Source organism: Pantherophis guttatus, chromosome 15 (genome assembly GCF_059756535.1).
Source record: "Pantherophis guttatus breed Tessera chromosome 15, ASM5975653v1, whole genome shotgun sequence".
Lineage (NCBI taxonomy): Eukaryota > Metazoa > Chordata > Lepidosauria > Squamata > Colubridae > Pantherophis > Pantherophis guttatus.
Window position 1 is genome coordinate 10549671 of NC_142077.1, and position 27646 is coordinate 10577316.

Here is a 27646-nt window from a genome sequence, read left to right on the forward strand (position 1 = left end):
GCAAAGTGTTTGAAAATCTTACCGTGTTTCCCCGAAAATAAGACCCTGTTTTTTATTTTTTTTGAACCCCAAAATAAGAGCTTGGCCTTATTTTCGGGGAGGTCTTATTATTTTGGGGCGCGTGGAGCAAGACGGGGATCCTCTTGCCATCTTACCTGATTTCCAGCTCTGTCTCCCTAACCCTAACCAGAGGAAGGCAAGGCGTGAGCGACAACGTAGATGGCTTAGTACACGTTGAAATCCACGCGGTTTCCCATTTGCCAGAGGCTCTTATTGTAGAGCAGAGGGTGGGCAGACATTCCCGGCACTCCTGGTTGCACGTGCTGCCAGGGACCGGCCTTCGGGGGTCCCCGCTTGCCTCAGAGAACCCCCTGACTTGGACGTCATCCTTGGACATCCTGCACAGCCACCCTGAATACGCTTCCCAGGCTGGAAATGTTGCGGAGGCCGTCAATGGACAGGTCAGTGGCCCAGGATTCAACGGCGATCCACAGCCGGCCAGTGGCACAGGGCTTCTTCAAAGAAGGCCAGGAGAGGAAGCTCCAGGCTGAGGACTACCATCACTTTGGCCGTGCTTCTGTGGATCCTGGCCACCGTGCCCCTGATCCTCTCCTGGACGGAGCCGTACCAAGCTGGGGGAACCCTTCTCTGAACCGGAAGAGTCTCCTGGAGGGCGACGTAGGGTCGGGGGGCATGGAACTGCAGCAGTTGGAGGTTCTGGTGGCCGGTACTCGGCATCGCTAGCCAGGACGATGAACCAGTTCCACCCGAAGTGACGCAGCAGCCGCAGCACGACCGCCACCTGTTGCTCGGCACTCGGGATGGTGCGGAAAGCAACGGGGGAATATCTGGGGGTTGCTGAGAGCTTCCGTGGTTGAGCTGTAGGTGACCTGAATCGAAGGAGAGGAGAGGAAGTTTAATTCCAGGTTAAGCAGGAAATCTTTTATTAATTGCTGATGGGTCTGTTCTAAGCTTGCTAACCATCAGGCAAAATACAGGTGGGAATTTATACTTCTCCTTCTCATTTCTTTCTTTCTTTCCTTCCCCTCTCCCTTCTTTTCTTTTCATTTCTCCATCCCTTCTCTCCATTTATCCTTGCTTCCTTCCTTCCATCCATCTATCCCTTATCCTTCCCTTTCCTTCCTTCCATTTATCCCTCTCTCCCTTCTGATATAAATGTTAGTAACTGTAATATATTAAATGAATGTCCTTCCTTCCTCCCTCTCCTGTTTTGTCCTTCCTTCCCCTCCCCTCCCCTCCTTCTCCTTCCTTCCCCTTTCCTGTTTCCCCTTCCTTTCATCCCTTCTTCCCCTGCTTCTCCTTCCTTCCTTCCTCTTCTCACCTGCTTTTCCTTCCTTTCATCCCCTCCTCCCTCTTCTTCCTTCCTCTTTCCTCCTGTTTCCTTTCCTTTCCTTCCTTCCCCTTTCCTCCTGTTCCTTTCCTTTCCTTCCTTTCCCTTTCCTCCTGTTTCCTTCCTTTCCTTTCCTTTCTTCCCCTTTCCTCCTATTTCCTTTCCTTTCCTTTCCTTCCTTCCCCTTTCCTCCTGTTCCTTTCCTTTCCTTTCCTTTCCTTTCCTTTCCTTTCCTTTCCTTTCCTTTCCTTTCCTTTCCAGCTTTTATGTTATTAGCCTGTTAGCGTAAGCCACTTAATTTGTGCCATATTGTGCTTCCAATTTTCATTTGGGGATTAATATGACACAGTGATTATTTTATCCTGTTAAAAACACCTGGCAGGCCTCTCTCCTGCTTTTCCTGGAGAGAAACACGCACTCACCTGCGGGATAAGAAAAGTGACTCAGAATATAAGCTGCCGTGATGGCCGCCGGGGATGGACCAGGACCGATGACGGCGACGACACCAGGGCAGTACGAAGTACAATTCCTGCCGATTTGGATCGTCGAGCGGTTGTCGGCGAGGAAATGCAGGACGGGGTGGATGGTGTTGGTGAGGTAGCAGATGTCCATCATTTCGTAGCCCAGCAGGATCCCGGGCAAGAGGCTGGCGGAGTTATTGATCTCCTCTACCGCAAACCTCATGGCTTGGAAGTAGCCGTAACTGGCCTTCCTCAGCGGGTACCTGCGAAAGGTGGGGGAGGCAGAAAAAAGGGAAGGTGGGTATCACCCCAAAAGGCTTTCTGGCCCATCATCCCCTTCCCCATCCACTCTAAAATCAGCCCCTGGGCCAGTATAATAAAGGGAATGCATATTTAATTTTACGTGTGTTAACAGCAGCAAAAATTGCATTTGCACAGCAATAGAAAAGCGAAGAGATCCCTGCAGAGGAAAGTGTAAAAAATATATATACACTGCTCAAAAAAATAAAGGGAACACAAGCAGAAGACATCCGAGATCTGAATGAATGAAATAGCCTCATTAAATACTTTGTTGGTTACATACAGTAGTTTTGTGTTCCCTTTAGTTGTTTGAGCAGTGTATAAACTACTGTATGTAACGAACAAAGTATTTAATAAGGCTATTTCATTCATTCAGATCTCGGATGTCTTCTGCTTGTGTCCCCTTTATTTTTTTGAGCAATATATATATATACCCGAATAACCAAAGACATATATATATATATGTGTGTTTTTCTTCTAGCCAGGTTTTCCCTACGTAACAAAAAAACCTTGGCTACGTAGGGAAAACCTGGCTAGAAGAAAAACATATATATATATATATGTATATATATATATTGTTCTTTTATTCGTAGGTTTATATGTATAATACTTTTCTAGTCAGGGTTTTTTTCCTACGTAGCTCAAGATGTTTGTATTGCCATAGTAGGGCGATATCTCAATCACCACTCAAATGTCTGATAAAGCCTGAAAGTGGTGATTTGAGATATCACCCTACTATGGCAATACAAACATCTTGAGCTACGTAGAAAAAAACCCTGACTAGAAAGGTATTATATATATATATGAATGTGCTGAGATGGATAGATTAACACTTAAAACAAAAGGAAGAAACAAAATGCTTCTTAACATGGGACTTGTTTTACCAGTGGCTAACTGACAGAAACAGAGGTTAGAAACTGAAAAGATTAAAAGGATGGTAAGTAATGATATACTGAAAATTTGGATAAGCTAATCATGCTATTACTTTGTGATTAATATGGATATGTATATTATGATTATCATGATTATTGTTGTAGCGCTACTCAAAACTAATTGTACCCAGACAACACGTTGTTCAGATAGATATGGAGTTTTATATATATCTTTGTATTTAAAAATGTATTAATAAAACATATTATTTTAAAAAATAATAAAATAAAATAAAATCAGCCCTGGGAGTGTGATGATGTATGTGGGGTTTGATTCTCCTGTCAAATAGCCAACTATTCTATATGATATTCAGATTTTTGAATCTGAAGACGAGACTGTGAGGGACACAACTCCTTTTTTTAACCTTCCAGGTGTAAGATTTAAAAAAACCCTATATTTTTATATCACTGCGTAAGGTGAGAAGTGGGGCGCCTTAAAACTATGGAAGCCACGAGAAGTTTGGGGCCACCCATTCCTAAGGAGCCTAGAAGATTCCTGGAAGGAGTCGCAAATTCATTGCAGGCCCCAATCACTCATAGGGAAGGAACCAACCCCCCCCCCCATGGAGACCCCCAAGGGAAAGATTAAAACATGGTTCCCTTTGGAAGGACCCCCAACAGTGGCAGGAGCAGAAAAACAGCGCATTTAAATTATCCCCATAACGCAGACGAGAAAACTGAGGCCGAATAAACCTTTAGCGAGCTTGCGACGCCATTTGTCTCCTTCCTAACGCAAGCTTTAAGCAGGAATCAGTCCCAGATTCATCTCACTCTGTGTTTTTAATGATGCAGAATGGCATCCGGACAAGGCCAAGTGCCCAGGGAATGGCAAGATTTGGGGCATGGCCAGTGCCCCAGTTGAACAGAGACCCTGCTTTGCAGAGGGCCACTTCCGCAGTCTGCTGTTGTGGCCCGCCAGCGGCCAGCGAATCTGGCAGCAGATTCGGATGGTGAGGAGGTTGGGGAGGAACATGGGCCAGTCCTGGAGTCTGGGGAAGGCTCGGATGAGGGCTCTGCATCGGAGGCAGAGAGGGGGCCAGGGCCGTCTGACAGTTATCAGCTGCCTTCAGAGTCGGACATCAGTGAGGCAGAGGAACAGCTGGAGCCTGTTCCCAGAGTGCACATGTGCAGAGCTGCCAGGAGAAGGGAACAGCTAAAGAACAAGGGTCGACTTGGGAGTAAGGCCACAGGTGGACGATGAAGGGCCCCTCCCAGAGGGAATAAAAGAGGAGCGAAAGGGGAGGGGAGTTTGCAGGAGACAATTAGTTCATTCCTGCATTCTTGCTCATGAAAGATATCGGCCTGGCCACTCTCCAAGCCAGATAAAGGTCGGTCATTGTGAACTATCTTGAAAGACGGTGGGAGAGGAAAGACCTTGCCGGAGAGGAATTCACCGTCAATGAAATAATTATCGGGACGAGGACTCGGCTTTGTGCTGCTGGAGAAGCCTACATTAGAACATCTGCGTTGATCACTATCCGCAACGTTTCTTCCCTCTGCTACTTACTGCTTACAGACGGGCACCCGGGGGATCTGTTGTAATTCGGGTGGCGAAAATGAAGGTAAGCTTGTAGAAATGTGTATGCATCCCTCCCTGTGGTTTTGTTGGCGACAACATGGGAAGAATTGGCACCGGGGTTTCGTTAAATTCCCCCCGAATTAGCTGAGCCTAGAAAACGGGTCAACTGTCAACAGGGAGACTCAATCTGGCTGTCCCACACTCACAAATGGGCTGCTGGACTAAGGCCGATTTTTTTTTTTTACCTGAACCCTGCCAACGGGGATCGCACCATCTCAATCAATCAATCAATCAATCAAACCACCGGGCCGAGAAATAAGTCAATAAACCCACAAGGATTTCATCATCTCCCAGCTCTGATTCGTTTCTCTATGCAAAGCGTTGGAGTTTGGTTTTTTTCCAGCCAAATGAGAGTTTAGCCTCGAAGTTTGTATCTTTAGCAGCCTCTTTTATCCAGCGGGGTACTTCCTGCAACTGAGCCGCATCAGATACACCAGTTTGGGATTGGTGTGAAGGGGGAACATTGAACCCACCATCTCCCCCGCAACCATTTAGCCTGTCTCTGGCGGCTTAAGAGCTTCCATGCTGCAGTGATGGGTCATTTTTTGACTTGACTTCCTGAATATCGGAGGGTTTTTTTCCCCCAGTTCCGAATTAGATGTTCCCCAGTCTGAGATGCTTGATCTGAATGTACCTGGTTGTTTAAAAGACCCAGGATATGTTGTGGCCCATTAGTGGCCTTTATGGATTGTAGCTGATTCTGACAGCGAGGAGGCTGGTGTGGTGTTGCGCCAGCAGCCTGTGCAGCTGGCACTCGAGTGAAGACAATGAGGAGGCTGGAGAAGATGTGGTGACAGAGGCAGGGATTCAGCCAGGGCCTTCAAAACCTCCAGAAGCTCCCTTAAGTGAAGAGGAAGAAGAGGAGGAACCTCTTCTCGATGCACGAGCGCGCAGAGCGGCCAAAAGGCAGGAGTGGCTCCTCAGGAGGAGGTCTCCTCGAGAGTAAGGCTTGGAGCTAATTGGCCACTCCCTGAGCCTATTTAAGGAGGAACGCCGACTGAAGCAATTTGTAGGGAACAACTTTAGTTCACTCTACTCTGCAAATTGCTTCTGGGCTTTCTGCCAACCTTAATAAGATTGTGATTACTTTGTTTGGTTTCTTGTAGGCTGTTAAGAAAGTTTATTAACATCCTTTGTTTTGAAAAAGACTGAGTTATTTTAGTAAATTAAGTTTTGTACCAACTTTGTGTGTGCTGTGTTCTCTGGGGTCTGTAGCTGGGGCAGAATAGGATGGCTCTGATCCATTTTCAATAAATTTAACATTTCATTCTTGTCCTTACGCTTTCCGAGAAAATCCAGCTATCTCCTTAACTGGAAAAACGCAACTCCAAACTGTTTTGTTTTTTGCAGAAAACTTTTATTAATAAGTTTTCACCTGACATTATCAATGCTTGATCAACCCAACTTAGGGAAAGTTGTTTAAACTCTGATGACCATACAAGATGTTGGTTCTCCGTGCACCACCAAGCCAGGAATGGAGAGGTTGATCGTAACTGGCCTGCTCCTAGCGTTCAGGAACGAAAAAAGCTCCTTTAATCTTCATTTTCAAAATTTTTCTGTATTAAAAATATGAATCCTACTCCAAAATTGAGAACTTTTGACACTATATATATGTTGACGGCAGCAAGACGACTGTATGCTCCCCAAAAATGGAAGGACACTTCGATTTCTACCAAGGACGAATGGTTGCAGAAGTTGGTAAGAGTTGGCTGAAATGGCAAAATGGACTATTTTGATTAAAGAAAAGAATATATAAGTGTTTTCGTTCCCACATGGAGACGGCTTCTGAGCTTTGTGCTTGAAGCGGAAAAGAATGACATTTTGATTTTGGGTTTTACCGATTAGACTGATAGATCCTTATAGAAATGGCTAGTTTTTATGATTATGAGAAAAAAACAAAAGGTGATTTGATGTTAAATGCCTTATTTTTACTGCAACAGAGAAGGTCGGAAATCAATGCTTTTTTTTCTTTTTCCTAATCCTTCCTGACTTCTCTTCCCCCTCTTCCTCCCTACTGCTTTCCGATATACATGAAATTAAAAGGTAAAGGTTCCCTTTGCACCTATGTGCTAGTCATTCCCGATTCTAGGAGGTGGTGCTCATCTCCATTCCAAAGCTGAAGAGCCAGCGCTGTCTGAAGACATCTCCGTGGTCATGTGGCCGGCATGACTCAATGCCAAAGGTGCACGGAATGCTGTTACCTTCCCACTAAAGGTGGTCCCTATTTTTCTACTGGCATTTTTTATGTGCTTTCAAACTGCTAGGTTGGCAGAAGCTGGGACAAGTAACAGGAGCTCACCCTGTTATGCGGCACCAGGGATTCAAACCGCTGAACTGCCGACCTTTCGATCGACAAGCTCAGCGTCTTAGCCACTGAGCCATCGCATCCCCATTATCATGAAATTGGGAGGTATTTATTTAGCTACCTAGTTTTGGCATTTTTCTTTCCGTTTCGGAAGCACATCCAGTGTTGAGACCTTTCTGCGGTAACAATCATCACACTTTAGTAAAGACAAAGCAAGGAAGGAAAGCAGCGGGGGTTTTTTGTGCAAGAAAAATTAAGAGCAGATTTTGGAACATTTCTATCCGTACAGGGGACAATCTGCTTTGAGCGATTGGAAATGCGATAGTGCGTAAGCCAAGAAAACTGGAAATGTAAATTTGGCTTGGCAGGAAATTATGACAACATGAGTCTGAATATCTGGACCAGGAATCAAAACAATTATCTCGGAACAAAAACGATGAGTAAGATTGGAGTTAAGAATTAATGGAGTAGAACCAAGTTGGTTTACATCTGCTTACACGATTCGTTATATAAATCAATTTTCCAAAGCTACAAGGGCTAAAAATGTTAGTCAGCAAAATAGGGATAAGAAAATTATGTAGCCTTGATACACGAACACAGTTGTGGAGATTTTTTAAAATAAGCTTTATGCCCTTTAAGGTCCTGCAAATTAGCTGTTCGTCAGTCTTTCGGCACTCAATCAGTTTCATACATTCAATTTTTATTCTTCTGTCCCTCGATTTCGGAGCTTTTGCAGAGAATTAAGCCTGGCTTAGTTGGCAAGCTACCAAAAGTCCCCCTTTTAAAGCATTTCTTGTCCCTGATTCGAATGTTCAAATTTTACAAAAATAGATCTTTTTTAAAAAGAACCAGCGTCCCATCTGGACAGTGACTGTCAACGCACAAGCGAAACTTTTCAGCCAAAAATCTCAGCCCACGTTCCTTAGGATGTGGAAAGAAGGAAGTTTATAGGAGTTTAATTTTCGCTTTTCCTAATTTCGCTGAATCGACGCTCACAATTTCTCCGGATGTTCCTGGCTGTTCCTGTGTTTCTTTTAACAAAAAGAGATTCGCCAGGCTGCTTTTAGCACTTCTCCCCTCCAGTGGACGCGGCAAAAATTTATCAGAAACAAGATACAAAAGTTGAAGAATGCGCATTTAAGAGGGTTCAAAGCAGCAAAGCCTCTCTGGAGAAATTAACAAAACACGGCAGCGCTGAAGTGGAGGGATAAATTTTGATTTTCAGTAGGATATTATTATTATTATTTTAATTCTCCAAAGATGTCCAAAGTGATAGAGAAGGAAATCAATTCACTCCTTGTAATTTGTGCCTTAGGAGAGATCGGCAAGGAAGGCCGCCAAAGAGAAACGTAGCCCATCGCCGTCCAAGTCTGCAAAGGCCCCATAAGCCACGTCACTGCATGTAAGGGTACTTCCAGTCCCCCAACGGCTCGTGGGTCTCCTTGATCGCCTGGGGAGACGTCCATCGCAGGATGTAATGAGCGCTGCCCGGTTTGTCATTGGTTCCTACGTCCAAAAGAAGAAAGGAATGCGTTTGCATCCTCTGCGACCAAACATGCCAAGTGGCTAGACCTCATTGTCCCATGAAAACCACAGGCCAGCTTCCCCACATCTTGCCGGGGTCGTTATGTGGTTGCGAGAACCTGGTTGCCTTGGGCTCATTTTGCAATTCATAAGATTTGGACGAGAGGCAAAGAAGGTTGCGGCGTGCTACAAAGACTCCCTTGTTTGTGTCCACAAACCACAACTGGGTGTAGCGGTTAATAAATGTGTTGTTTTGTCTGTACTTCAGGCTTGGGAGCCATTGGCAGGAATGGGGAGTCACACAACCATAATGGCAGAGATGATAATGGTGATAGTAACAATTGCGCCAACCACAGTTGATCAGAAAGTGGTGCAAAATGTTCTCAGGTGAGGCCAGGTGAGAAACACCCCCCCTCTCCCCCCTAATCTGATCCCCAAGTACCTGAGGCGCGAGAGCCCCCAAACGGCTGCTGGGCCACCACCGCACCGGTGGACTTGTCATTGATGTAGAAATTCCCGGCCGCGTTCCTTAGGAGTTTGGTGGCTTCATCAATGACGGCCCTGAGAAAAAGATGTTGAGAGGGGAAAAGAGTTCAGAACTTCCAGCAAGAGGGCATCAGGATTTTAGCCCCTTTCCCGGCGTCCTAAGATATACTGCTCCTGGTCAAAGGGGATAGGGATATCATTAGGGCTGGGATATTGTGGCAATGACAAAATTGAGGATTGGGGGGGAGGGTCTTCTGCCCCATTGCAATTGTGCTGGGGGAACATTAAGAGCAGTGGTGGGATTCAAAATTGTTTACTATTGGTTCTGTGGGCATGGCTTGGTGGGCGTGGCATGGGCATGGCAGGGGAAGGATACTGTAAAATCTCCATTCCCTCCCCAATCCAGGGGAAGGATACTGTAAAATCTCCATTCCCACTCCAGGGGGAGGATACTGTAAAATCTCCATTCCCTCCCCACTCCAGGGGAAGGTTACTGCAAAATCCCCATTTCCTTCCAATCAGCTGGGACTCGGGAGGCAGCGAATAGATGGGGGCGGAGCCAGTCAGAGGTGGTATTTACCGGTTCTCTGAACTACTCAAAATTTCCCCAACCGGTTCTCCAGAACTGGTCAGAACCTGCTGAAACCCACCTTTAATTAAGAGTATTTGGGTCTGGGCCTACTTCCTTCTTAAAACTGACTGTTATTTCCCAAGTCCCCAGGACAGTAACATTCGATCCAAGTAGAGGGCAACCCCCCAGGACATCCAACCGAAGACACCCCAGTTCTTACTTATCCTGGGCAAACACCGCCCCTGTGAGGCCGTACGGAGAAGTGCTGTCAATCAGGTGGAGAATATCTTTGTACTGTTTCTCCGGATAGACGTACACCGACAGAACTGGCCCAAAGATTTCCTGCCCGTGGAGGGGAAAAAAAAGAGAAAACAAACTGAAATTAAAGGCTGTTGCCTCTGGGAAAATCATCGTCGACATTTCTGTAAAACTTTGGGGACACTTTCACTAGGAAAATTAGCTTGTCTGAAGTGAGGGGCCAAGTATTGCTGTGGAGATGACTGAACGACATTTCCCAGCGCATGTTCGGAGTCCTAGAGAGCGTCTGCCAAGTTCTTAATTAAACTGTGTTTTTTGCAACGATCAGAGATATTTTAAACTCTTGCAGAAAGGGGCATGGGGGAAAACTTGGCCTCACAGGGAACAAGCAAAGACTGTGGGAAGTATTTAGCATTTCCCTAAGGAAGGATCTCCTCTTGGTGCCCGTTCCCCATCGCAAAGACTGACCTCTTGCATGATGGGATCCTTGGGGTCTTTTGTCTCAACAATGCACGGCTGGATAAAATAGCCCACCGCATCGTCGCAGCCGCCTCCAGCCAGGATGTTCAGGTTGGGTGAGGATTCGGCATGCTTGAGCCATTTCTTGATGCGTGCGAACGCCTGAAAGACACAGCAGCGGAAACAATACAGTTACGTCCAGTGGTGGGATTCAGACGGTTCGCACCGGTTCACCTGAACTGGTTGTTAACTTTGTGTGCAGTTCGGCGAACCGGCTAAATCACCTCATCCAGCCCCACCTTGCGGCTCCCCTCCCATCCACTCCTCGCCTCGCCCGGACTCTCCTGAGACCATTTCGACATCTTGGAGCTCCTCTAACCTCCCCGCCCCCCCGCTCCAAACAAGTGATGTCGGTACAGGCAAAACCCCAAGGCAGCTCTGGTTACGTCTGTGTAACAAGAAACTAAGTGCCTAGCACAATAAGCAGGCAAACATCTCAGAACATCTTCTTCTTGTCCATTAAACCTTGAAAGGAGTTCATGAAATGATGATGAAGTATGAAACTACTGTCTAAGAGTGTAAGTTACACACACACACAGAGGCCTGTTCTAGGTGCTTGTTTGCAGGTGCAAATGTCAAAGCATAAACATTCTGCCCGCAGAAAAATGAAAGCTGGTTTAGATACACAAGAAATAATGCAATCTGACCTTGCTATCAATCACGGCGGAGAAGAACGTTCCGAAATCTTCAGCTGGCTGCAGAGAAAAGAGGAAATATAAGGAATTTGGGAGAAACTTGAACGTGGCTCCAGCAAGCGCCCTAGTATCTAGAGAAATGAATCCAATTCCAGTCCGCACGAGTTCAGACTGCAGAGGTTCCCCCGTTGGTTCTGGAGATGGGAAGATCTCAGATTTTCAGCCTGCAAAGTTCTCCATTAACTAACGATTCTAGCATCCCCCAAAATTTCAAAAGTCTCCCCGGTGGTTGTTAGAAAAATAAAAAGGACCCCTGAGCTTACTTTTTTTTCTCCTCCCTCCATTTCCATCCTTCCTTTCATGTTGTACCTTTATCTCTTAGACCATGGGATGTCAAACTAAAGGCCCGCGGGTGAGATCCACGTGGACTGGATCCAGTCCATGTGGTGCTTAGATCTGGCCTGCGGGGCCACCCTGGAAACAGGGAAGCACTGGTCCGCGGTGCCCCTGCCAGCAAAAACGGAGTTCGGGAGGGTTGCAGGAGGCCGTTGCAGCCAAAAATGGAGCTCGGGAGCCTGTTTTTGCTGGCACAGCGCTTGGGCTGCCACAGGAGCCCCCGACACAAGTGACGTCGAGCTGGCCATGCCCACCCTGGCCACGCCCCCTGAGGTCAAACACAACCCTGATGCGACCAGAGGTGGGATTCAGCCGGTTCTGTCCGGTTCTGATGAACCGGTAGCAGTGACTGCGGTAGGCCCTGCCCACACGGCCGGATGTAATGTCGTCCTATTTAGCCATGTTTTGGAGGCCGTGCACATGCTGGGAAGGCGCACACGCGAGCAAAGAGCATACGCGGAAGACCAAGCATGTGCTGAAGGTGCGCACGCGCTCACATTTGCGAACCGGCTGGGAAGGTAAATGAATCCCACCTCTGGAGGTGACCCTCAATGAAATCAAATTTGACACCCTTGCCTTAGACTAAATACATATAAAAGACCATCCTTCTATAGCCAAGCCCTGAAAGTGAATTCTTAAGTCACCCCAACACAAAAGCTCCTGTTTTAAAATTAAATGTGGGCCTGGAGGGAGGGGGGGGCAAAAGGAAGCACCCCCATTGAGAAACTACTTTCGGGGCACCAGGCAGCCGGTGAAGCATCCCCGACTGCCAAGCCACAACTCACGTCTCCCACTTTGATCTTCTGATGCTCCTCCAGCAGCCCGGCTTTGATGTGAGGCCACAGAGAGTCCGGCACGTAGAGGCGGGAACAGGCCGAGCATTTCTGGCCGCCGTACTCAAAGGCCGAGCGGATCGTCCCACTCACCACGCTGGGCAAGTCAGCCGAGGCGTGGACGAAGTGGAAATTCTTCCCTCCGCATTCTGAGAAAGGGAGACATTTGAGAGGAGTGAGAGATGGGGGGGGTCCAATTCTAGGCGTCGCTCCTCCCAGAGCGGGGGAGGATGTGACCCTCTCACAATTGAAAACCTTCCTTCACTTCAAGTTGTTGCAACAACTATCAAGTTGCTGCAACAACTTGCAACATCCTGGCTGTGTGGAATTGCTGAAAGCAACTTGCAAAATATTTGGGGGGGGGGAGAGGAAGAGAGGGAAAAGTTCTTCCTCCATCGAAATTCTGGGAGAAATTCAACAGGCTGGATGGGTGCATGGCTGATTCCTGTGAGATTGGCAGCGGGGCAAATGCTTCCCCACCATGCTGGCAGATGCCCGTGCTTTAGAGAGACCAAGCGCTTTCTGCTTGTCGGCAACTTAGTATCTGGGGTGCCGCCGGCAGTTTGGTTTTAAAAGAATTAGCCGGCAATATATGCAGGAGATTGTTGGATTAGAAAGCTACCCAAAGTTCTTTGGATTCACGATCAAGAGGAGCTCTTCACACTACTTGGGTTGTTCTGGGGTTTTTTTGGGCCTTCTGGGGGTAGAGGGTAAGGAAGAAGATGTCAGCGTTTCAGCGCTGGCATAGAGAGGAGAGATAAGCTCTGAACTTTTGCCTGCTAAATCCCTTTGAAGCTCGGTCGTCGTGGAAATGAGGAGGGGGGAGACACTCCTGTGAAATGACGAGACAAGAAGTCAGGAGAGTGACTTGGAAGATAGCCAATGAGAAGCAGAGAATTGGAGATCGGAAAGGGAGGGAATGGGGGGCAAAAGGTCAGTCTTGTCCGCATCGAGTCATGATCCGGTGGCTGTGCTCGAATAAAGAGAAGATTTCCTTAAAGATTGGCAGTTTGGGAATTCATTTATTTTGAGATAGCATCGAAGTCTGACAGAAATAAAACCAAATACATTCCCAGTTCTTACCCCCAGCCAGCCGAGGGAAGGTACGATACCGGTCGAGGTTTTCAGAGACCTGTTTCCAGAGACGCTTAAAAGTCCTATAAAATAAATAAAAATAAAAAAGATGAGAGAAGATCTAATTGTTCACTTTTCTCCTCTCTTCTCCTGGCACTGTCAGCCCATGACAAAGTCTGGAGGCACACAAGGGCAGGGGTCTTTTCAAACTCACACCCTGTTGGGGGTCCCACTCAGCCGCCCCCTCCCTCCGCAGGCACGCCAAGGCCGACTGTTAGGTTAATGTGAAGCACCTCTTGTTCTCTTAGCCCAGGGGTCAGCAACCTGCGGCTCTGGAGCCGCATGTGGCTCTTTCACCCCTCTGCTGCGGCTCCCTGTCACTCAAAATATGCGTCACCACCGCCAATGTACGACACCCACCGGCATGTGATTTATTGAGCTTTTCAACCCCCGGTAGGCCAACCCCATGGATAAATCCAAGAAAAGAAAAGTTTTAGAACGTTTAATTCAACTACGTGTGCTAGTTTTGTGGCCGCTCAAGAAATCGTCAGGCACGGGAAGGGATTTGTGACTCCCGGTGTTTTCTTTTCTGTGGGAAAAGGGTCCAAATGGCTCTTGGAGTGTTTAAGGTTGCAGACCCCTGTCTTAGCCCTTTCTGTCCCCCTATGCTACAACCGCTGAAACCCGAAACTTTTTTTTTTTAACCAGGAGACAAAATCCTTTGCAAGGAGAAGGCCAGCTATTTAGCATTTCTCAAAAAAACCTGTGTCTTGGGGTGGGGGAGCGAGAAGGGCCTACCTACCCCCCTCCCTCTCCGATGTTTGCAATCTCTGTCTCTCTGAAAGACGGTGTGACTATTAAAACCGCCCGGGCGCTATGCGAAAGAGAAAAAAGCCATGCTCGGCTGCTCCCTGCTCCTTAAGCGAGTGGGGGAAAAGCTCATAAATTAAAAGGCAGAGTGTGGAACTCCTGGGGTGAAGCTATTAGCATTTTTATTGTTTTGAAAAGCAAGACTTTGGTCACACTTGAAATCAAGAAAGGGAAGAGAAGAAGAGGGGGGTGGGGGGGTGGGGAAGAAAACAGCCAAGAAAGCTGAAGTATTTTCTTTCTGGATTGCAATCCCCGGGACCTGACGGGGCTTCTGAAACGGGGGACGGGCAGTGAAAGCATAATGACAATCTGCGTTGGCTGACCTAGGAAGCTTTCTCAAAATATTTATTTGTCCTGTTTAAGTCGACTGGACCTTTTTGGGGGGGGGCGGGGGGGGAAGGATTGAGAAGTGTTGGGGTTGAAGTCAAGAGTGCCTAGGATCTCTCCTTTCTAACTCTTAAAGGTAAAGGTTCCCCTCGCACATATGTGCTAGTCGTTCCCGACTCTAGGGGGCGGTGGTCATCTCCGTTTCAAAGCCGAAGAGCCAGCGCTGTCGGAAGACGTCTCCGTGGTCCTGTGGCCGGCGTGACTCCACCCCAAAGGCACACGGAATGCTGTTCCCTTCCCACCAAAGATGGTCCCTATTTTTTCTACTTCCATTTTTTTTTTACGTGCTTTCGAACTGCTAGGTTGGCAGAAGCTGGGACAAGTCACGGGAGCTCACCCCGTGATGCGGTGCTCGGGATTCGAACCGCCAACCTTTCTGACCAACAAGCTCAGCGTCTTAGCCACTGAGCCACCGCATCCCATTTTTTTAAACTCTAGGCCATCTTTTTAGCTGTTTGAGTGATATGGGCAGAGGTTGGCAGCCCAGGATCCAAGCCACATTGAAAGAGGGCTCAAGGCAGTGGTGAAATGTAAAATTTGTTACTACCGGTTCTGTGGCCGTGGCTTGGGGGGGGGGGGGAGTTAATGTGACTGAGTGGGCATGACAAACTTTTTTTTTTCTTTTTACTCTTAAAACCATTTTTCCTACAACCTTTTCGGCCGAAGAAAAGAAGCATTAAAAAAATGCTTTTAAAAGACTGACGATCCCAGCTGAGCCATGCGATCATCAGAGGCTTTTTTTTTTTACTTTTAAAAGCATTTTTTTGGCCGAAGAGATTGTAGAAAAAATGCTTTTAAAAATTAAAAAAAAAGCCTCTGATGATCGCATGGCTCAGCTGGGCATGGGGGGGGCAGGGATTTTTGCTACCAGTTCTCCGAACCACCCGCCACCATTGCTACCGGATCGGCCCGAACCGGGAGCATTTCACCCCTGGCTCAAGGGGCATTGTCGATAAAGATGCCAGCCGATCCAGCTTTCTGTTCCACTGAGAGGGGGTTTAGGAAAGCTTGCAAGGGAAGGTTAGAAAGAATACACAGGGCTTCCTTAAAGAGTTGAATTGAGGAGGGGGTCCTCAGAGTCATCCTTCCCATCCTACCCTGGGCAACCCAAACTTACGGGACGCTGCCGGTGAAGTTGATGCCAGCCAAGTGCTCTGAGCTGGTCACCGTGTCCCCGAATGTGGTGCCCTCTGCTGGGACAAACTGGATGACACCAGGAGGCAGCCCGGCTTCCAGGAGGATCTGGTAGACACCGTAACTAGACAGGATAGCCGAGTCGCTGGGTTTCCAAAGGACCACGTTGCCCTGGGAAAGAGGGGGAAAAGAAAATAAATAAATAAAAGAGCCCTCTTCAGCTTCTTTGGGATACAGCCCCAAGAAGAATCTAGTCCTCAAGGGTGTGAAGGAATTTTTGGATCCTCAAAAATATATCGGCTGGTGAGGAAGCGGAGAATATTCTGTGTCTGCAGGCACCCCAGAAGCAGGAAAGAGTCGGGGGTGAGTGCCCGTTTTCAAAGGCTGCAACTGAAGGCGCAGAATGGATCCAATGGCGGAACTCACCATCACTGCTGGGGCTCCTGCCAGGTTCCCTCCGATGGCGGTAAAGTTGAAGGGGGAGATCGCAGCCACAAAGCCCTACGGAAAAGAAGGGAAGGGTGACCCTCGCCCGGCTTCAGAAGGAAGGGGCGGGATAAGAGATGCACCTCGCAAGCCCCCAACCTCTGACCGACTGCGCCCGTGACCTTTTAAGCATGGCTTCCCCCGTTTCAAGATTCTAGTCCTCGTGCTGGAAAAGGTGTGTGGAAAGGAAAAAGCAGGAAGGGTGGGGATGCTGGGAAATAGATAATTTCTATTTTGCTGTCTGTTAAGGAGTGACGGGGGGAGCTTGCTTTAACTTCCAGCTTCTCCCCTCACTATCAGGAGAAACAAAAGTGACTTTTGCTATATGAGGGATTCCTAAATAACCATTTTTACAGTCTGTGTACAAGCACAGGGTTAAGTTTCCGAAAGATGCCCTAATTAATTCATGAGCCATGATCCAAACTTCAAAAGAAATATAGTCATTTATTAGGAGCAACATTCCGGCAATACAGGGATGCAGTTAGACTGATCCTACGTAGATTTACGTTCCCCTATGACCCTGTCTCTCCCCTCCTCTCTGGCCACGTCATAAATCACATTCTCCAATTAACCACTTTGGCTGGCTGTGAAACCTAACTCCCTCCTTCTGATTGCGGTCAGAAAGAATGTATGGAATTCACTTCAGTTCTCCCTCCCTCCTGCTCATGGCAACTTGAAAGCTTTGCAAGTTGACACACAGTGGCTTGGGGGCTGTTTAAAATGAGGAGGGGGGTGCAAATGCTTTAAACGCAGCCATGCAGGCAGCCGTTATCTCTCCCTGCTCGTTGGAAAGTCCCCTGCTTGGGGAAGGGGACTGGACAGCCCTCAGCAGCTTAGTGGACAAGGGCAGACAGACAGACAGACAGACACACAGCGTTAATTCTATGGAGCTGCCTTCGCAGCCCCCTCCCTCCCCTGCCGGGTGAAGGCAAAAGACGGAGCTCGGTTTGTCCCAGATCCTGCAAAATCAGGATTGAACGTTGACCCTACCTCCAGCCCCCGATACACCAGGCTGTTGGTGCTGGGTGGGGCGCTGATGGGCTGCTCCCCCTCCAACTCCAGGGCGTATTTAGCGTTGAAGCGGAAAAAGTCCGCCAGCTCCGCAGCCGCGTCGATTTCTGCTTGGATGACTGTTTTAGCCTGGAGATAAAGGGGGGGGGGGGGGCAGGGAAAAAGAAGCAAGTCAGGGCAAGACTGCAGACATTTTTTGGGGGGGGGTGTGTGGCAGAGATAACTTTGGACAAAGCTAGCAACACTCCGGGGTTAGCAACCGACGGCCGCTAAGTCAAATCCCTCCCAAAGGAGCTTCTAATACAACTGCTGCGTTTTTCTTAAATTTCATCCGGGGGCCCTCCATGTGCTGGTTTCCTTCCCTCAGCAGGGCTGGGACCCCGGATGTGATCCGAGCCCCCAGCCACGCACCTATTTACCTGTCCGACCATGGTCTTGGCTAAGATTTCTGCCCTTCTGGGCCCGCTGAGGATGTCGGCCGCTTTGAAGAAGACCTCCGCCCGATCCTGGATGGGCCGGAGATCCCATTCCTTCCAGGCACCCAAGGCAGAGATAATGGCCTTATTCAACAAGTCCTAGATGGGCAAGAAAATTAAGACGATTCATTTCCGCGAAACACCAAGAAGCGGTGGAGGTCCTTCCATGCAAGCCTTCCGCCATATTTATGAACTGACTGGAGTGGAGGGTGAATAATAGAAGTTTGTGGAATGAAGCACAGCATAGAAGATTTATTTATTTATTGGTTCGATTTACATGCCGCCCTTCTCCGGAGACTCAGGGCGGCTTACAATGCGTTAAGCAATAGCCTTCATACTTTTGTATATACCTGCTTAGTAGGGCTTTCGCCCCCCCCCCCCAAGCGGTGTTCTATTTTATACAAAGTCAGCTTATTGCCCCCACAAACCGGGTCCTCATTTTACCTACCTCGAAAGGATGGAAGGCTGAGTCAACCTTGAGCCTGGTGAGATTCGAACTCGCAGTAATTGCAGGCAGCTGGTGCTACTTAACAGCACTTTATTTTTTTTTATTTTATTTTATTTTTATTTTTTTAATTTGATTTATATGCCGCCCTTCTCCAGAGACTCAGGGCGGCTTACAATGCGTTAAGCAATAGCCTTCATCCTTTTGTATATTTATACAAAGTCAGCTTATTGCCCCCACAAACTGGGTCCTCATTTCACCTACCTTAGAAAGGATGGAAGGCTGAGTCAACCTTGAGCCTTGGCGAGATTCGAACCCTGCAGTAATTGCAGGCAGCTGGTCTTAATAAGCTTAATAACAGGGTGCCTTAAACCCCTGTACCACCAAGGCTCTTGTCCATAGACACACACACTTTCACAAGTTTTTTTTTTTTTTTTAATGCTGTAACCAACCTTGGAAATTACGGGACTCACTGCCACATGATGGCTGGTATCTTGGTTGGCTTTAAAAAAACAGGTTAATGACTCCATCGAGGGCTAAACATTTCCTGTCTTATTTCAAATAACCCAATTATTCACAAAGGATCGCCAGAGGTGACCGAAAACTTCTGTAATTGGGCTTGAGTTTGTCGTTTTTTGTATAAGCCCCACTCCTTTATCTATAGGCCCGTGATGGCAAACCTATGGCACGCATGCCACCTGTGGCACGTGGAGCCATATCAGTGGGCACGCAAGGATTGCCCTAGCTGAGCTCCAGCGTGCATGCACGTGCTGGCCAGCTGGGCCCACTTCTGGGCCCACCGGAAGTCAGGAAACAGGCCATTTCCGGCCTCCGGGGGGTTGGGGAAGGCTGTTTTTGCCCTCCCCAGGCTCCTAGAAAGACTCTGGAGCCTGGGAAGGGTGAGAAATGGGCCCACTGTGCCATCATGTGCCAAAAGCAGGGGGAGTGCAGGGGGGGGTCGCTGTGCGGAGGGGCGGGGCGATTGAATTATGGGTGTGGGCACGCAAGCGTGCGACACCCCCCCCGTGCGACCCCCACTTTTGGCACGCGACGGCAAAAAGGTTAGCCATCACTGCTATAGGCTGTGCTGTGGGCACAGCTCCTAATTGCTGGTACGGAAGAGTAATTTGGTCAGGAAACTTCCCAAAGGAGCAGTGGTAGGATTCAACCGGTTCAGGAGAACCGAGAGTTAAATTGCTGGCTGGCTCCGCCCCTTCCCACCCTGACCCTTCCAGGAGTCCCCACGTGCCCCATTTTGGCTCCCAGGAAGTGCAGGGAGGCCTCCTAGGCCAAAACGGGCCGCGGGGGCAGCACATCCCCCCCGTGGCCCATTTTTGCTCCCAGGGGGGTGCAGGAGGCCGAGTGCTGCCTGTCACACACCCCTGGCCACGCCCACCCAGCCGGTCAATAGGGCAGAGAAGCGGTTGTTAAAATTATTAGAATCCCACCACTGTAAAGGAGGGTTAAATTCTGCTGCCTCAGGAAGAAGACATTCATCTCAAAGGCGGAAACAGAGTGAGGCTCGATGCCCGGATTCAGGGACAGAACAGTGAGTCGTTCAGACAAACAACGGACACCCTCCTTTGTAGACGGCTCTCGGGAGCTTACAAGCTTATTCTAAGATGTGCTTACAAGCACAGCTTCAATCTGAAACGACTCCTACCTATGAAAATTCCCCCCACCCCACCCCACAAAAAAAAAAAAAAAAGAGTTATATGGCAGGATGCTTTGCTCACCTTATCAGCATAACAGTATTTGGCCACTTGGTGTAAATGTTTAAAGGGCTGGAGAAAAAAAAAAGAGGAAGGAAGAAAAAACACGTTGACAATTTTGACCAGCAATCCTCTTGAGTTAGCATCGAAAACCGCCTGTGCTCGTTTTTTTTTTAAACAGAAATGCATCTGATTATTTTAAAGTAAGCTTTCCAACGGTGATAAGATTCCCCAAAAGAAATACAGTGAGTAAAATATTTCTGACCAGTACTGACGGGTTATCAGCAGACTTTTAAGCCTTTAGGTCAAACGGTGATGAATCATGCTCTTTTTACAAGTAAAACTAGAATCTGCTGTTTTGGGAAAAGACAACATTTTTTGGGGAGGGGGGAGGGATTTTATCACAGCTTGTTCTGACCCGGCTCCCAAACTCAACAAGCCCTTTGTAGTTAACAAAACGTTCCCTTCGTTAGGAGCGCCAGCAGCCGCTCTCTCACAGCAGGCTACGAACTGGCCCAACACACCAGGAGTCTCTCTCTCTCTCTCTATTTCCACACTTGCAAAGGAAGTCCTGGAAGGTGCACTCACTCTTTCTGCAGGATACACACACACACAAACACACACACACACACACATGCTCAGAAGGCGCTACAGATTCCAAGAAGAATTCTGATAATTTTCAGACAGGATTTGGATGTGCAGGCTATCAGTGGAGGACCAGCAGGGAGATGAATAGTTGTCTGACACGCCTATTCATTTCCGCCCCCTGCCTTTTATCCCCAGAGATAGGGTGGGGCTTCCCTAGCAGTGGTGGCTCTTCTGTCCCAAGGACCGGCCCATTGATTTCCACTGCTCTCCTCTCCTCTGGCTTCTGAGCATCTGCACGTCAGGCACTGGACCCAGCTGTTCCTCCTCTTCCTCATCAGCCACCTCCAGACCTAGGGGTGTTGACTCTCCATATGAGGGCTGATGGATGGCCCAGGCTCTGCCTCTGTCTCTCTCTCTCTCTGCCAGCTCCATTCCCTCTTCCCCCTCAAAGCTCTCAGGCCGACCCTGACTCCCACACCTCCTCCTGATTGGATTCGGCGGCCGACAGGCCACAACACAGCTGTTATATCAGAGTACCAATGAAGCAGGCCCTTACTGGTGGAACTCACCGACACTTGATATCTCACGTTGGCTGTCCATACTTTCTCACCCCCAATGACACACGGGATCTCTTCGGTCTTGTCCCTCAAGTCATTTAAAGCCTATAGAAGGAAGTAACGACTTCGTTAACAAGTTAGCTGTTGTCTCACTTGTTCTGCTCCCCAGATCACAATTTTTTTCTCTGATCCTTGCGCTGCTCACACCTTGCCTATTCTGGAGACCTCCTTGTGCCCCCTTCTCTTCATTCCCCAAATGGGATACAGGTAGTCCTCAATTTACAACAGTTCATTTAGTGACCATTCAAAGCTCTTCACTGGAGAAGAGCTGAATGCTGGGAACGATGGAGGCCAAAAGAAGAAAGGGGCGGCAGAGAACGAGGTGGCTGGATAGAGTCACTGAAGCAGTCACCGTGAGCTTCAATGGACTCCGGGGGATGGTCGAGGACAGGAAGGCCTGGAGGAACATTGTCCATGGGGTCGCGATGGGTCGGACACGACTTCACAACTAACAACAACAACAACAACAAAGCTACAATGGCATTGAAAAATGTGACGTATGCCCATTGCAGCATCCCCAGGGTCATGTGATCAAAATTCAGGCGCTTTGGCAACTGTGATTCATATTTACGATGGTCGCAGTGTCCCGGGGCAATCCCCTTTTGTGACCTTCTGACAAGCAAAGTCAGTAAGGGAGCCAGATTCACCTAACAACTGTGTTACTAACTTGTATCAATTGCAGGGATTCACTTAACACCTGCGGCAAGGAAGGTTGTAAAAATGGGGCAAAACCCACTTAACGACAGTAACTTTGGGCTCAATTGTGGTCGTAAGTCGAGAACTACCTGTATTTATGTTGCTGTACTCCGCAACCAAAAGCTTGCTGTCCTTCCAACCTTCCTGGCAATCCTTTGCATCTGAAAAGAATGCATCTTTCTTCCTCGCTTCAAATCTCACCCCCAAATCTTATTTTCTCCAAACCCTCAATCTTGGAATCTTTATCTGCCCATTACCTACAAGGCAGGTGTCAGCACTTCAAGCTGCATTTACTCTAGTGCTGACATAAGGAGAAGCGGAGGCGTCTGGAAAGGGATGTTTGACTTTTCACCTACTTATTTTCCCTGGAGATAATATCCCCTAGGAGATGGGATGGGAGGGGGGAAATTCCTTTGAGCTGGAGCAGTAGATTAGGGGTAGAGTGACTTGGAAGATGGCCAATGAGTGCAGGAGAGTGGGGAACGGAAAGGGAGGGTTTTGGGTCTGGAAGTCAGTGTTGGCTGCGATGGAGTCGGATTTAGAATGTCGTACTTAATAAATGGGAGTTTTTCTTCAAAGACTTCGTTTGAAATGCAATTTATTTGAGACGACCTCGAAACCTGACAGCAGGGCCACTAAATTGCAGCCGCACCTGGAGTCCCTGCTTTTTGTGATTAGTGCGAATCGAAGCATAGCTTTGCTTCTATACCTGAGCAAGCAGGCCCCGGAATTAAAGGTGGCAACAAAAGCTTGGGAATCAAGCAGTCTCGTGTTCCGTGCATGTCGCTGAATGGACTTGACTAGATGCTCTAACTCAGGGATCAGCAACCCGCGGCTCTGGAGCCGCATGTGGCTCTTTCATCCCTTTGCTGCGGCTCCCTGTGGCTAGTCAGCTCCACAATTGATAGGGCTTTCGGTTAGGACAGGCAGAGGAAAAAGGACGCCGCGCTAGAAGGAGACTATGATGGACTTCCAGTCGGCTCCAGAAGTGAGTGGGGCTTCGTATTAGGACCTTTGTGGCTCTTTGAGTGTTTAAGGTTGCTAACCCCTGCTCTAGCTCAGGGGTGTCAAACTCAAGGCCTGCAGGCCGGATCCAGCCTGCAGGGTGCTTAGATCCGGCCCAAGGGGCTCCCCTGGAAAGAGTGAAGGACTGGCCCATGGTGCCTCTGCCAGTGAAAACGGAGCTTGGGAGGGTTTGCAGGAGGCCATCGCAGCCAGAAACGGAGCCTGCTTTCGCTGGTAGAGCACTAGGGCCACCACAGGCACCCCGATACGAGTGACATCAAGCTGGCCACACACACCCTGCCCCACCCCCACCCCCCTGATGCGGCACTCAATGAAATCGAGTTTGACACCCTTCCTCCAGCTCCTATGCCACAATGAGGACTCCTCTCTTTGTCTTTGGTTACCTGCTGGAGGGCGGCTCGCTCAGGGCTCCCAGGTTTGAAGGCCAAAATGGGTTCGTTGACCACCTTGACTGAGGCACGGTGCTGCCACCGCAGGCTGGGGGATGGGGAAAGCAAAAAACAAACAAAAAAACAAAAAAACAACCAGATTATTTCGCTTTAGGTGAGAATCGCGAGGGGCCCCTGAGAAATGTGCAGGCTTTGTTTCTTCAGTTCCAAAGAGGGCTGCACTGTTAAAAGAGGAAGGTGAATGAATAGAATAGAATTCTTTATTGGCCAAGTGTGATTGGACACACAAGGAATTTGAATGGGGAAAGCCACGTATATTGCCTTGAAATTCTAGGAGAAAGAGGGAAGAAAGAAATGCAGACGAACCAGTACATCAATAAACACCCGAGTAAGCATTAAACCAGGACTAAAAAAGGAGAGGGAAGTTTATTTGTTTTAGGGAGTCCAACATGCTGTTTTCTGTTATATATTTTGCAACACAGGTCTTTTAACAAGACAGGCATAGGAATAAAATATAGATTCCCTTGCAGGCATTGATACAGCTTTGCAGGTATGTAGTAGTATATAAGTTGTTTGCTCCTGTTACCTTTTGAGAGGCTTCATCGCCTTCCTAAGCTATAAATAACCACACCTACTATCTATTTCGTGCCCCAATGACTGCTCAATCCCTCTTCCCTCCCCATTTCCTTTTCCTCAAGTGTCATGGTTCTGACATTGTCAGTCCGAAGACAGGGGCATGCTACTGGTATTTACAGGCTGTGCCAGCCATTTATTTTCCATCTGAAACGGGAGTTTAAATGTCAATAAAACGAGGTTAACCGAAGTTTAATATGTGGTTTCTCCCCTCGGGGCTCAAGATTGCACAAAACAGTAATTTACTGAAAACTCCTTTTGTAAGTTTGATGTGAACCAGTCAGTTTCCTCAATCCGAGCCTAACGTTCACTCGAAGTGAGTGTGTTTTTTTTTTAAAAGCAGAGACACACTATGAAATAGTTGGGAGAGTGTGTACTCCGAAAGACCATTTTTCTGAGAAGGCACTGTTCTTTTAAAACCTTTCTTTCCTCTCCCACTCTTTTCTTGCTTTCCACATTCCAAGCAGGAATTTGTGTTCAGCAAAATGCATGCTTGAGGAGCTGGACTTTTGCACCTTGGCGCAAAGTTTGATCTTCTCTGCCTCAGCAGGCATAACCTTGATTTTGAAGGCCCGGGACACGAGTTGAAAGCAAAAGGTCTGAGCAAAAAAAAAAAAGGACAGCTGTTACGTTCTCTTGCTCCCAAGCTTGGCTTTATCTCAACCAAGGCTGATAAGGCCAAAGCCTTACTAATCCTGATAAATTCCAGAAAGGAAAGTGGGTGTAGATAAAGAGAGCACATTCAGAGGTAAACCTGAAATGGGGGAAGAGGAGACTGAACCTTCTGGGCCCCAAATTTTAACGCTTTCAATTTGACTGGGGCTTTCCTTAACTAAATCACTTAGGAATTTACAGGTAGTCCTCGACCTACAACCACAATTGGGATCAGAATTTCCATTGCTAAGCGAAGCGGTGGTGAAGGGAGCCATGCCTGATTTTACTATCTTCTTTTTTTTTTTTTTTGGGCCACGGTTGTTAAGGGAATTACTGCAGTTGTTAAGTGAGTCACGCGATCGTTAAAAGAATGCGACTTCCCACGTATTGGGAAGGTTACAAATGGTGATCATATAAACCCAGAACAGCACAACTATCACAAGTTGACAAGGGGCCTAATTTTGATTGTGTGACCATCGTCATTAAGTGCAAAAATTGGTAATTATGTCACTTTTTTTTAGTGACGCTGTAACTTCGGTCACTAAACGAATGGCCGTAAGTCGAGGACTACCTGCATAACTTGTCACAGCTGTTTTAGCTGGCTTCTGCATGTTATTGCTTTCCTGAGGTCTTTTTAAGTCGCAATTCTTCCTGCGCTACAAGTAGGCCTAAAAAAGGCCAATACTGACAGCAAAGGCAAATTGTTTTTAAATTGAAATTAAGCTGCAGCTGGAAACTGGAAGGCCAGTTTGATCTTCCAGCCCCGTCAAGATCTATTTCTACTCACCAAGCAAAAAGACAGAGAAAAAGAGAGAGAGAAAAAAAAATTCCACTAGCCTATGACAGAGCAAAAATATTTCATCACCATGACTAACCTGTCCCTTTTTGTAAAGTCCCAGGCTGGAAGCGAAATTTAAAAAAGGAAAAGGAAAAAGGGTTAGTATTTTTCCCCCCAAAGGAGCTGAAGTTGACACTGGGGGGGAAAAGGAATTTCTGGGCAACCCAAGTAAAAGAGTTTTATCCCCTCCCCAATATGTCTATTCAAGGTAGTTCATTTAGGGACCATTTGAAGTTACACTAGCACTGAAAAAAGTGATTTAGGACCTCTTTTCACACTTATGACCATTGCAGCCTCCCTGTGGTTAAGTGATCGAATGGCAACGGACTCATATTTACGACGGTTGCAACGTCCCGGGGTCACATGATCCTCTTTTTGCGACCTTTTGACCAGCCAAGTCAACGGGGAAGCTGGATTCGCTTCACAACCATTTTACTAACTGAAACTGCCGCGATTCACTTAACAAACGTGGCGCGAAAGGTCGTAAAACGGGGCAAAACTCACTTCACCACTGCCTCTCTTAGCAAGGGGAATGGCAGGGCTCAATTGTGGTCGTAAGTCGAGGACTAGCTGTATAGAGTGTGTGCCTGTGCATGCATGTACAGACGTGCATATTTGTGTTGAATTTATATTCTATTTATAGGGCAGTTGTAATGGCCGAAGCCCTAAAGTTTGCTAATGGCTGATGCAGAAGGCACACCTGCCAGATTCCCTTAGGCTTAGGTGGAAGATAAGGCAAACTGCAAATAAAGAAAGGGTGAAAGGAAGAAAATGCTAATTATTATTATTATTATCTCCTTTATCCATTAAATATGAAACTCAGTCAACTGAACATTTAAAAATGCCTCACAAATACTATTGACTGGTGCTAATGGTTGATATGGCTGATGATGATGATGATGATTACCCTGTTTCCCCCAAAATAATACACCCCCTGATAATAAGCAAAATCGGGTCTTATATATATATGTGACAAGAGTCTTATTTTTGGGGAAACACAGTATTATTATCTTTTATTCATTAAGCATGAAATTCAGTCATCATTATTACTATTAGGTTATTGATTACTATTATTAGATTATTATTACTATTATTAGATTATTATTACTATATTATTATTACTATTATTATATTATTACTATTAGATTATTATTATTAGATTATTTATTACTATTATTATATTACTATTAGATTATAGATTATTGATTATTACTATTATTAGGTGATTATTACTATTAGATTATTGATTATTACTATTATTAGATTGATTATTACTATTAGATTATTATTCCTATTATTAGGTTATTATTACTATTAGATTATTATTACTATTATTAGATTATTGATTACTATTATTAGATTATTACTATTAGATTATTGATTATTACTACTGTTAGGTTATTATTACTATTAGATTATTGATTATTACTATTATTAGATTGATTATTACTATTAGATTATTATTCCTATTATTAGGTTATTGATTGCTATTATTAGACTATTGATTATTCCTATTATTAGATTATTGATTGTTACTATTCTTACTGTCTTTCTTACTATTTTTATTACTATTCTTACTGTTATTATTATTATTATCATGAGGATCAATCATATTAATGCAGCAGTGGCAGTGAACCTGGCACAAGAAGGCATCGTCCTTAGAATAATCATTCATAGCACCAGCATGAAAGGCTACCAACCATAGGGAGACTTCCAAAGGGGGGGAGGGGGAAGGAATTATTTCCTAAAAGAATTATGAATTATTTTCCAAAATAAGGAAGGTGGGGGGGAATTGGGGGGGTGGAGCCCATCCCCTGAGGCGCCCCTCCCCCTCCCCCAAGAGGCCCAGTGACGGCATTGATTGCCCCCCCTCCCCCCCTAATTAACCCCTTCCCAAGAAGCGCCTGACCCCCATCCTCCCCGGCGTAGAAGCGCCCCAGGGGGGGTCCGGCTGTGGAGGATGGGAGTGGGAGTCCCTCAGGAAACCCTGCCTCCCCCCCCCATTCCCAAAGAGAGAAAGGGAGAGAGTGATTCACCTCAGCCCGCGGAGGGAGCCCGGCCGGCGAAGGAGAGGCAGCCGCAACGCCATCCTACGATCCCCGCCCGATCCTGAGGGAAGAGATGGAAGGCGGCGATGCCGGGCGGCGCGTGCCGCCGATCGGGCCGAACCATTCCTCGGGCGAGAAAAGGGGGGGATTTTTTATTTTTTTTTGGTCGAGAACGCTCCTTCCGCAAGAAAGGGCACGATTATCCCGTTTTATATATATACAGTACATATATTTATTTGTAAACTTTCGGGAAGCGTCTTCCAAAGCTTTCAAGTACAGGGCAGGCAAGGAACAACACACACACACACACCCCTCTCGGGCGTCGCGAATGGACGAGTCCCTCGCGTTCCAGGGAAAGGGGCGGGAAAGCAAGGCAGCCAATCCGAAGGCGCCCTGGGGAGCACCAATCAGAAGC

The 27646-nt window shown here is 47.3% G+C and overlaps 1 protein-coding gene and 1 pseudogene across 2 annotated transcripts; both read right to left on the minus strand.

Annotated features, from left to right (window-relative positions):
* Positions 1-97: 97 nt before the first annotated feature.
* LOC117666892 (taste receptor type 1 member 2-like) lies at positions 98-2035 on the minus strand (annotated as a pseudogene).
* ALDH4A1 (aldehyde dehydrogenase 4 family member A1) lies at positions 1946-27347 on the minus strand. Of its 2 annotated transcripts, none has more exons than XM_034419894.3 (15): positions 27220-27347; positions 23053-23146; positions 20900-20992; positions 19767-19814; positions 17529-17684; positions 17089-17238; positions 16039-16113; positions 15596-15783; positions 13231-13304; positions 12100-12296; positions 10931-10978; positions 10233-10385; positions 9727-9848; positions 8892-9010; positions 1946-2075 (listed from the first exon to the last, which is right to left on the minus strand). In XM_034419894.3, exons 1-15 carry the CDS (start codon positions 27270-27272, stop codon positions 2065-2067), a joined length of 1581 nt encoding a protein of 526 aa, XP_034275785.2. In that variant the 5' UTR covers positions 27273-27347; the 3' UTR covers positions 1946-2064. The 2 variants fall into 2 exon arrangements, with proteins under 2 accessions (XP_034275785.2, XP_034275784.2); XM_034419893.3 differs by lacking the exon at positions 1946-2075 and adding an exon at positions 5956-8431.
* Between the last annotated feature and the right edge of the window lie 299 nt (positions 27348-27646).

Bases quoted from the DNA above. Each gene is read 5' to 3' on its own strand.
- ALDH4A1 (XM_034419893.3), bottom strand. From the start codon at position 27,272: ATGGCGTTGCGGCTGCCTCTCCTTCGCCGGCCGGGCTCCCTCCGCGGG. The intron at 12,297-13,230 runs GTAAGAACTGGG...TCCCTTTCTCAG, and splicing joins CTTCCCTCGGCTGGCTGGGG to AATGCGGAGGGAAGAATTTC. The intron at 9,011-9,726 runs GTAAGAACTGGG...TCTTTTTCTCAG, and splicing joins GCGGTGTTTGCCCAGGATAA to GGCCGTCATTGATGAAGCCA.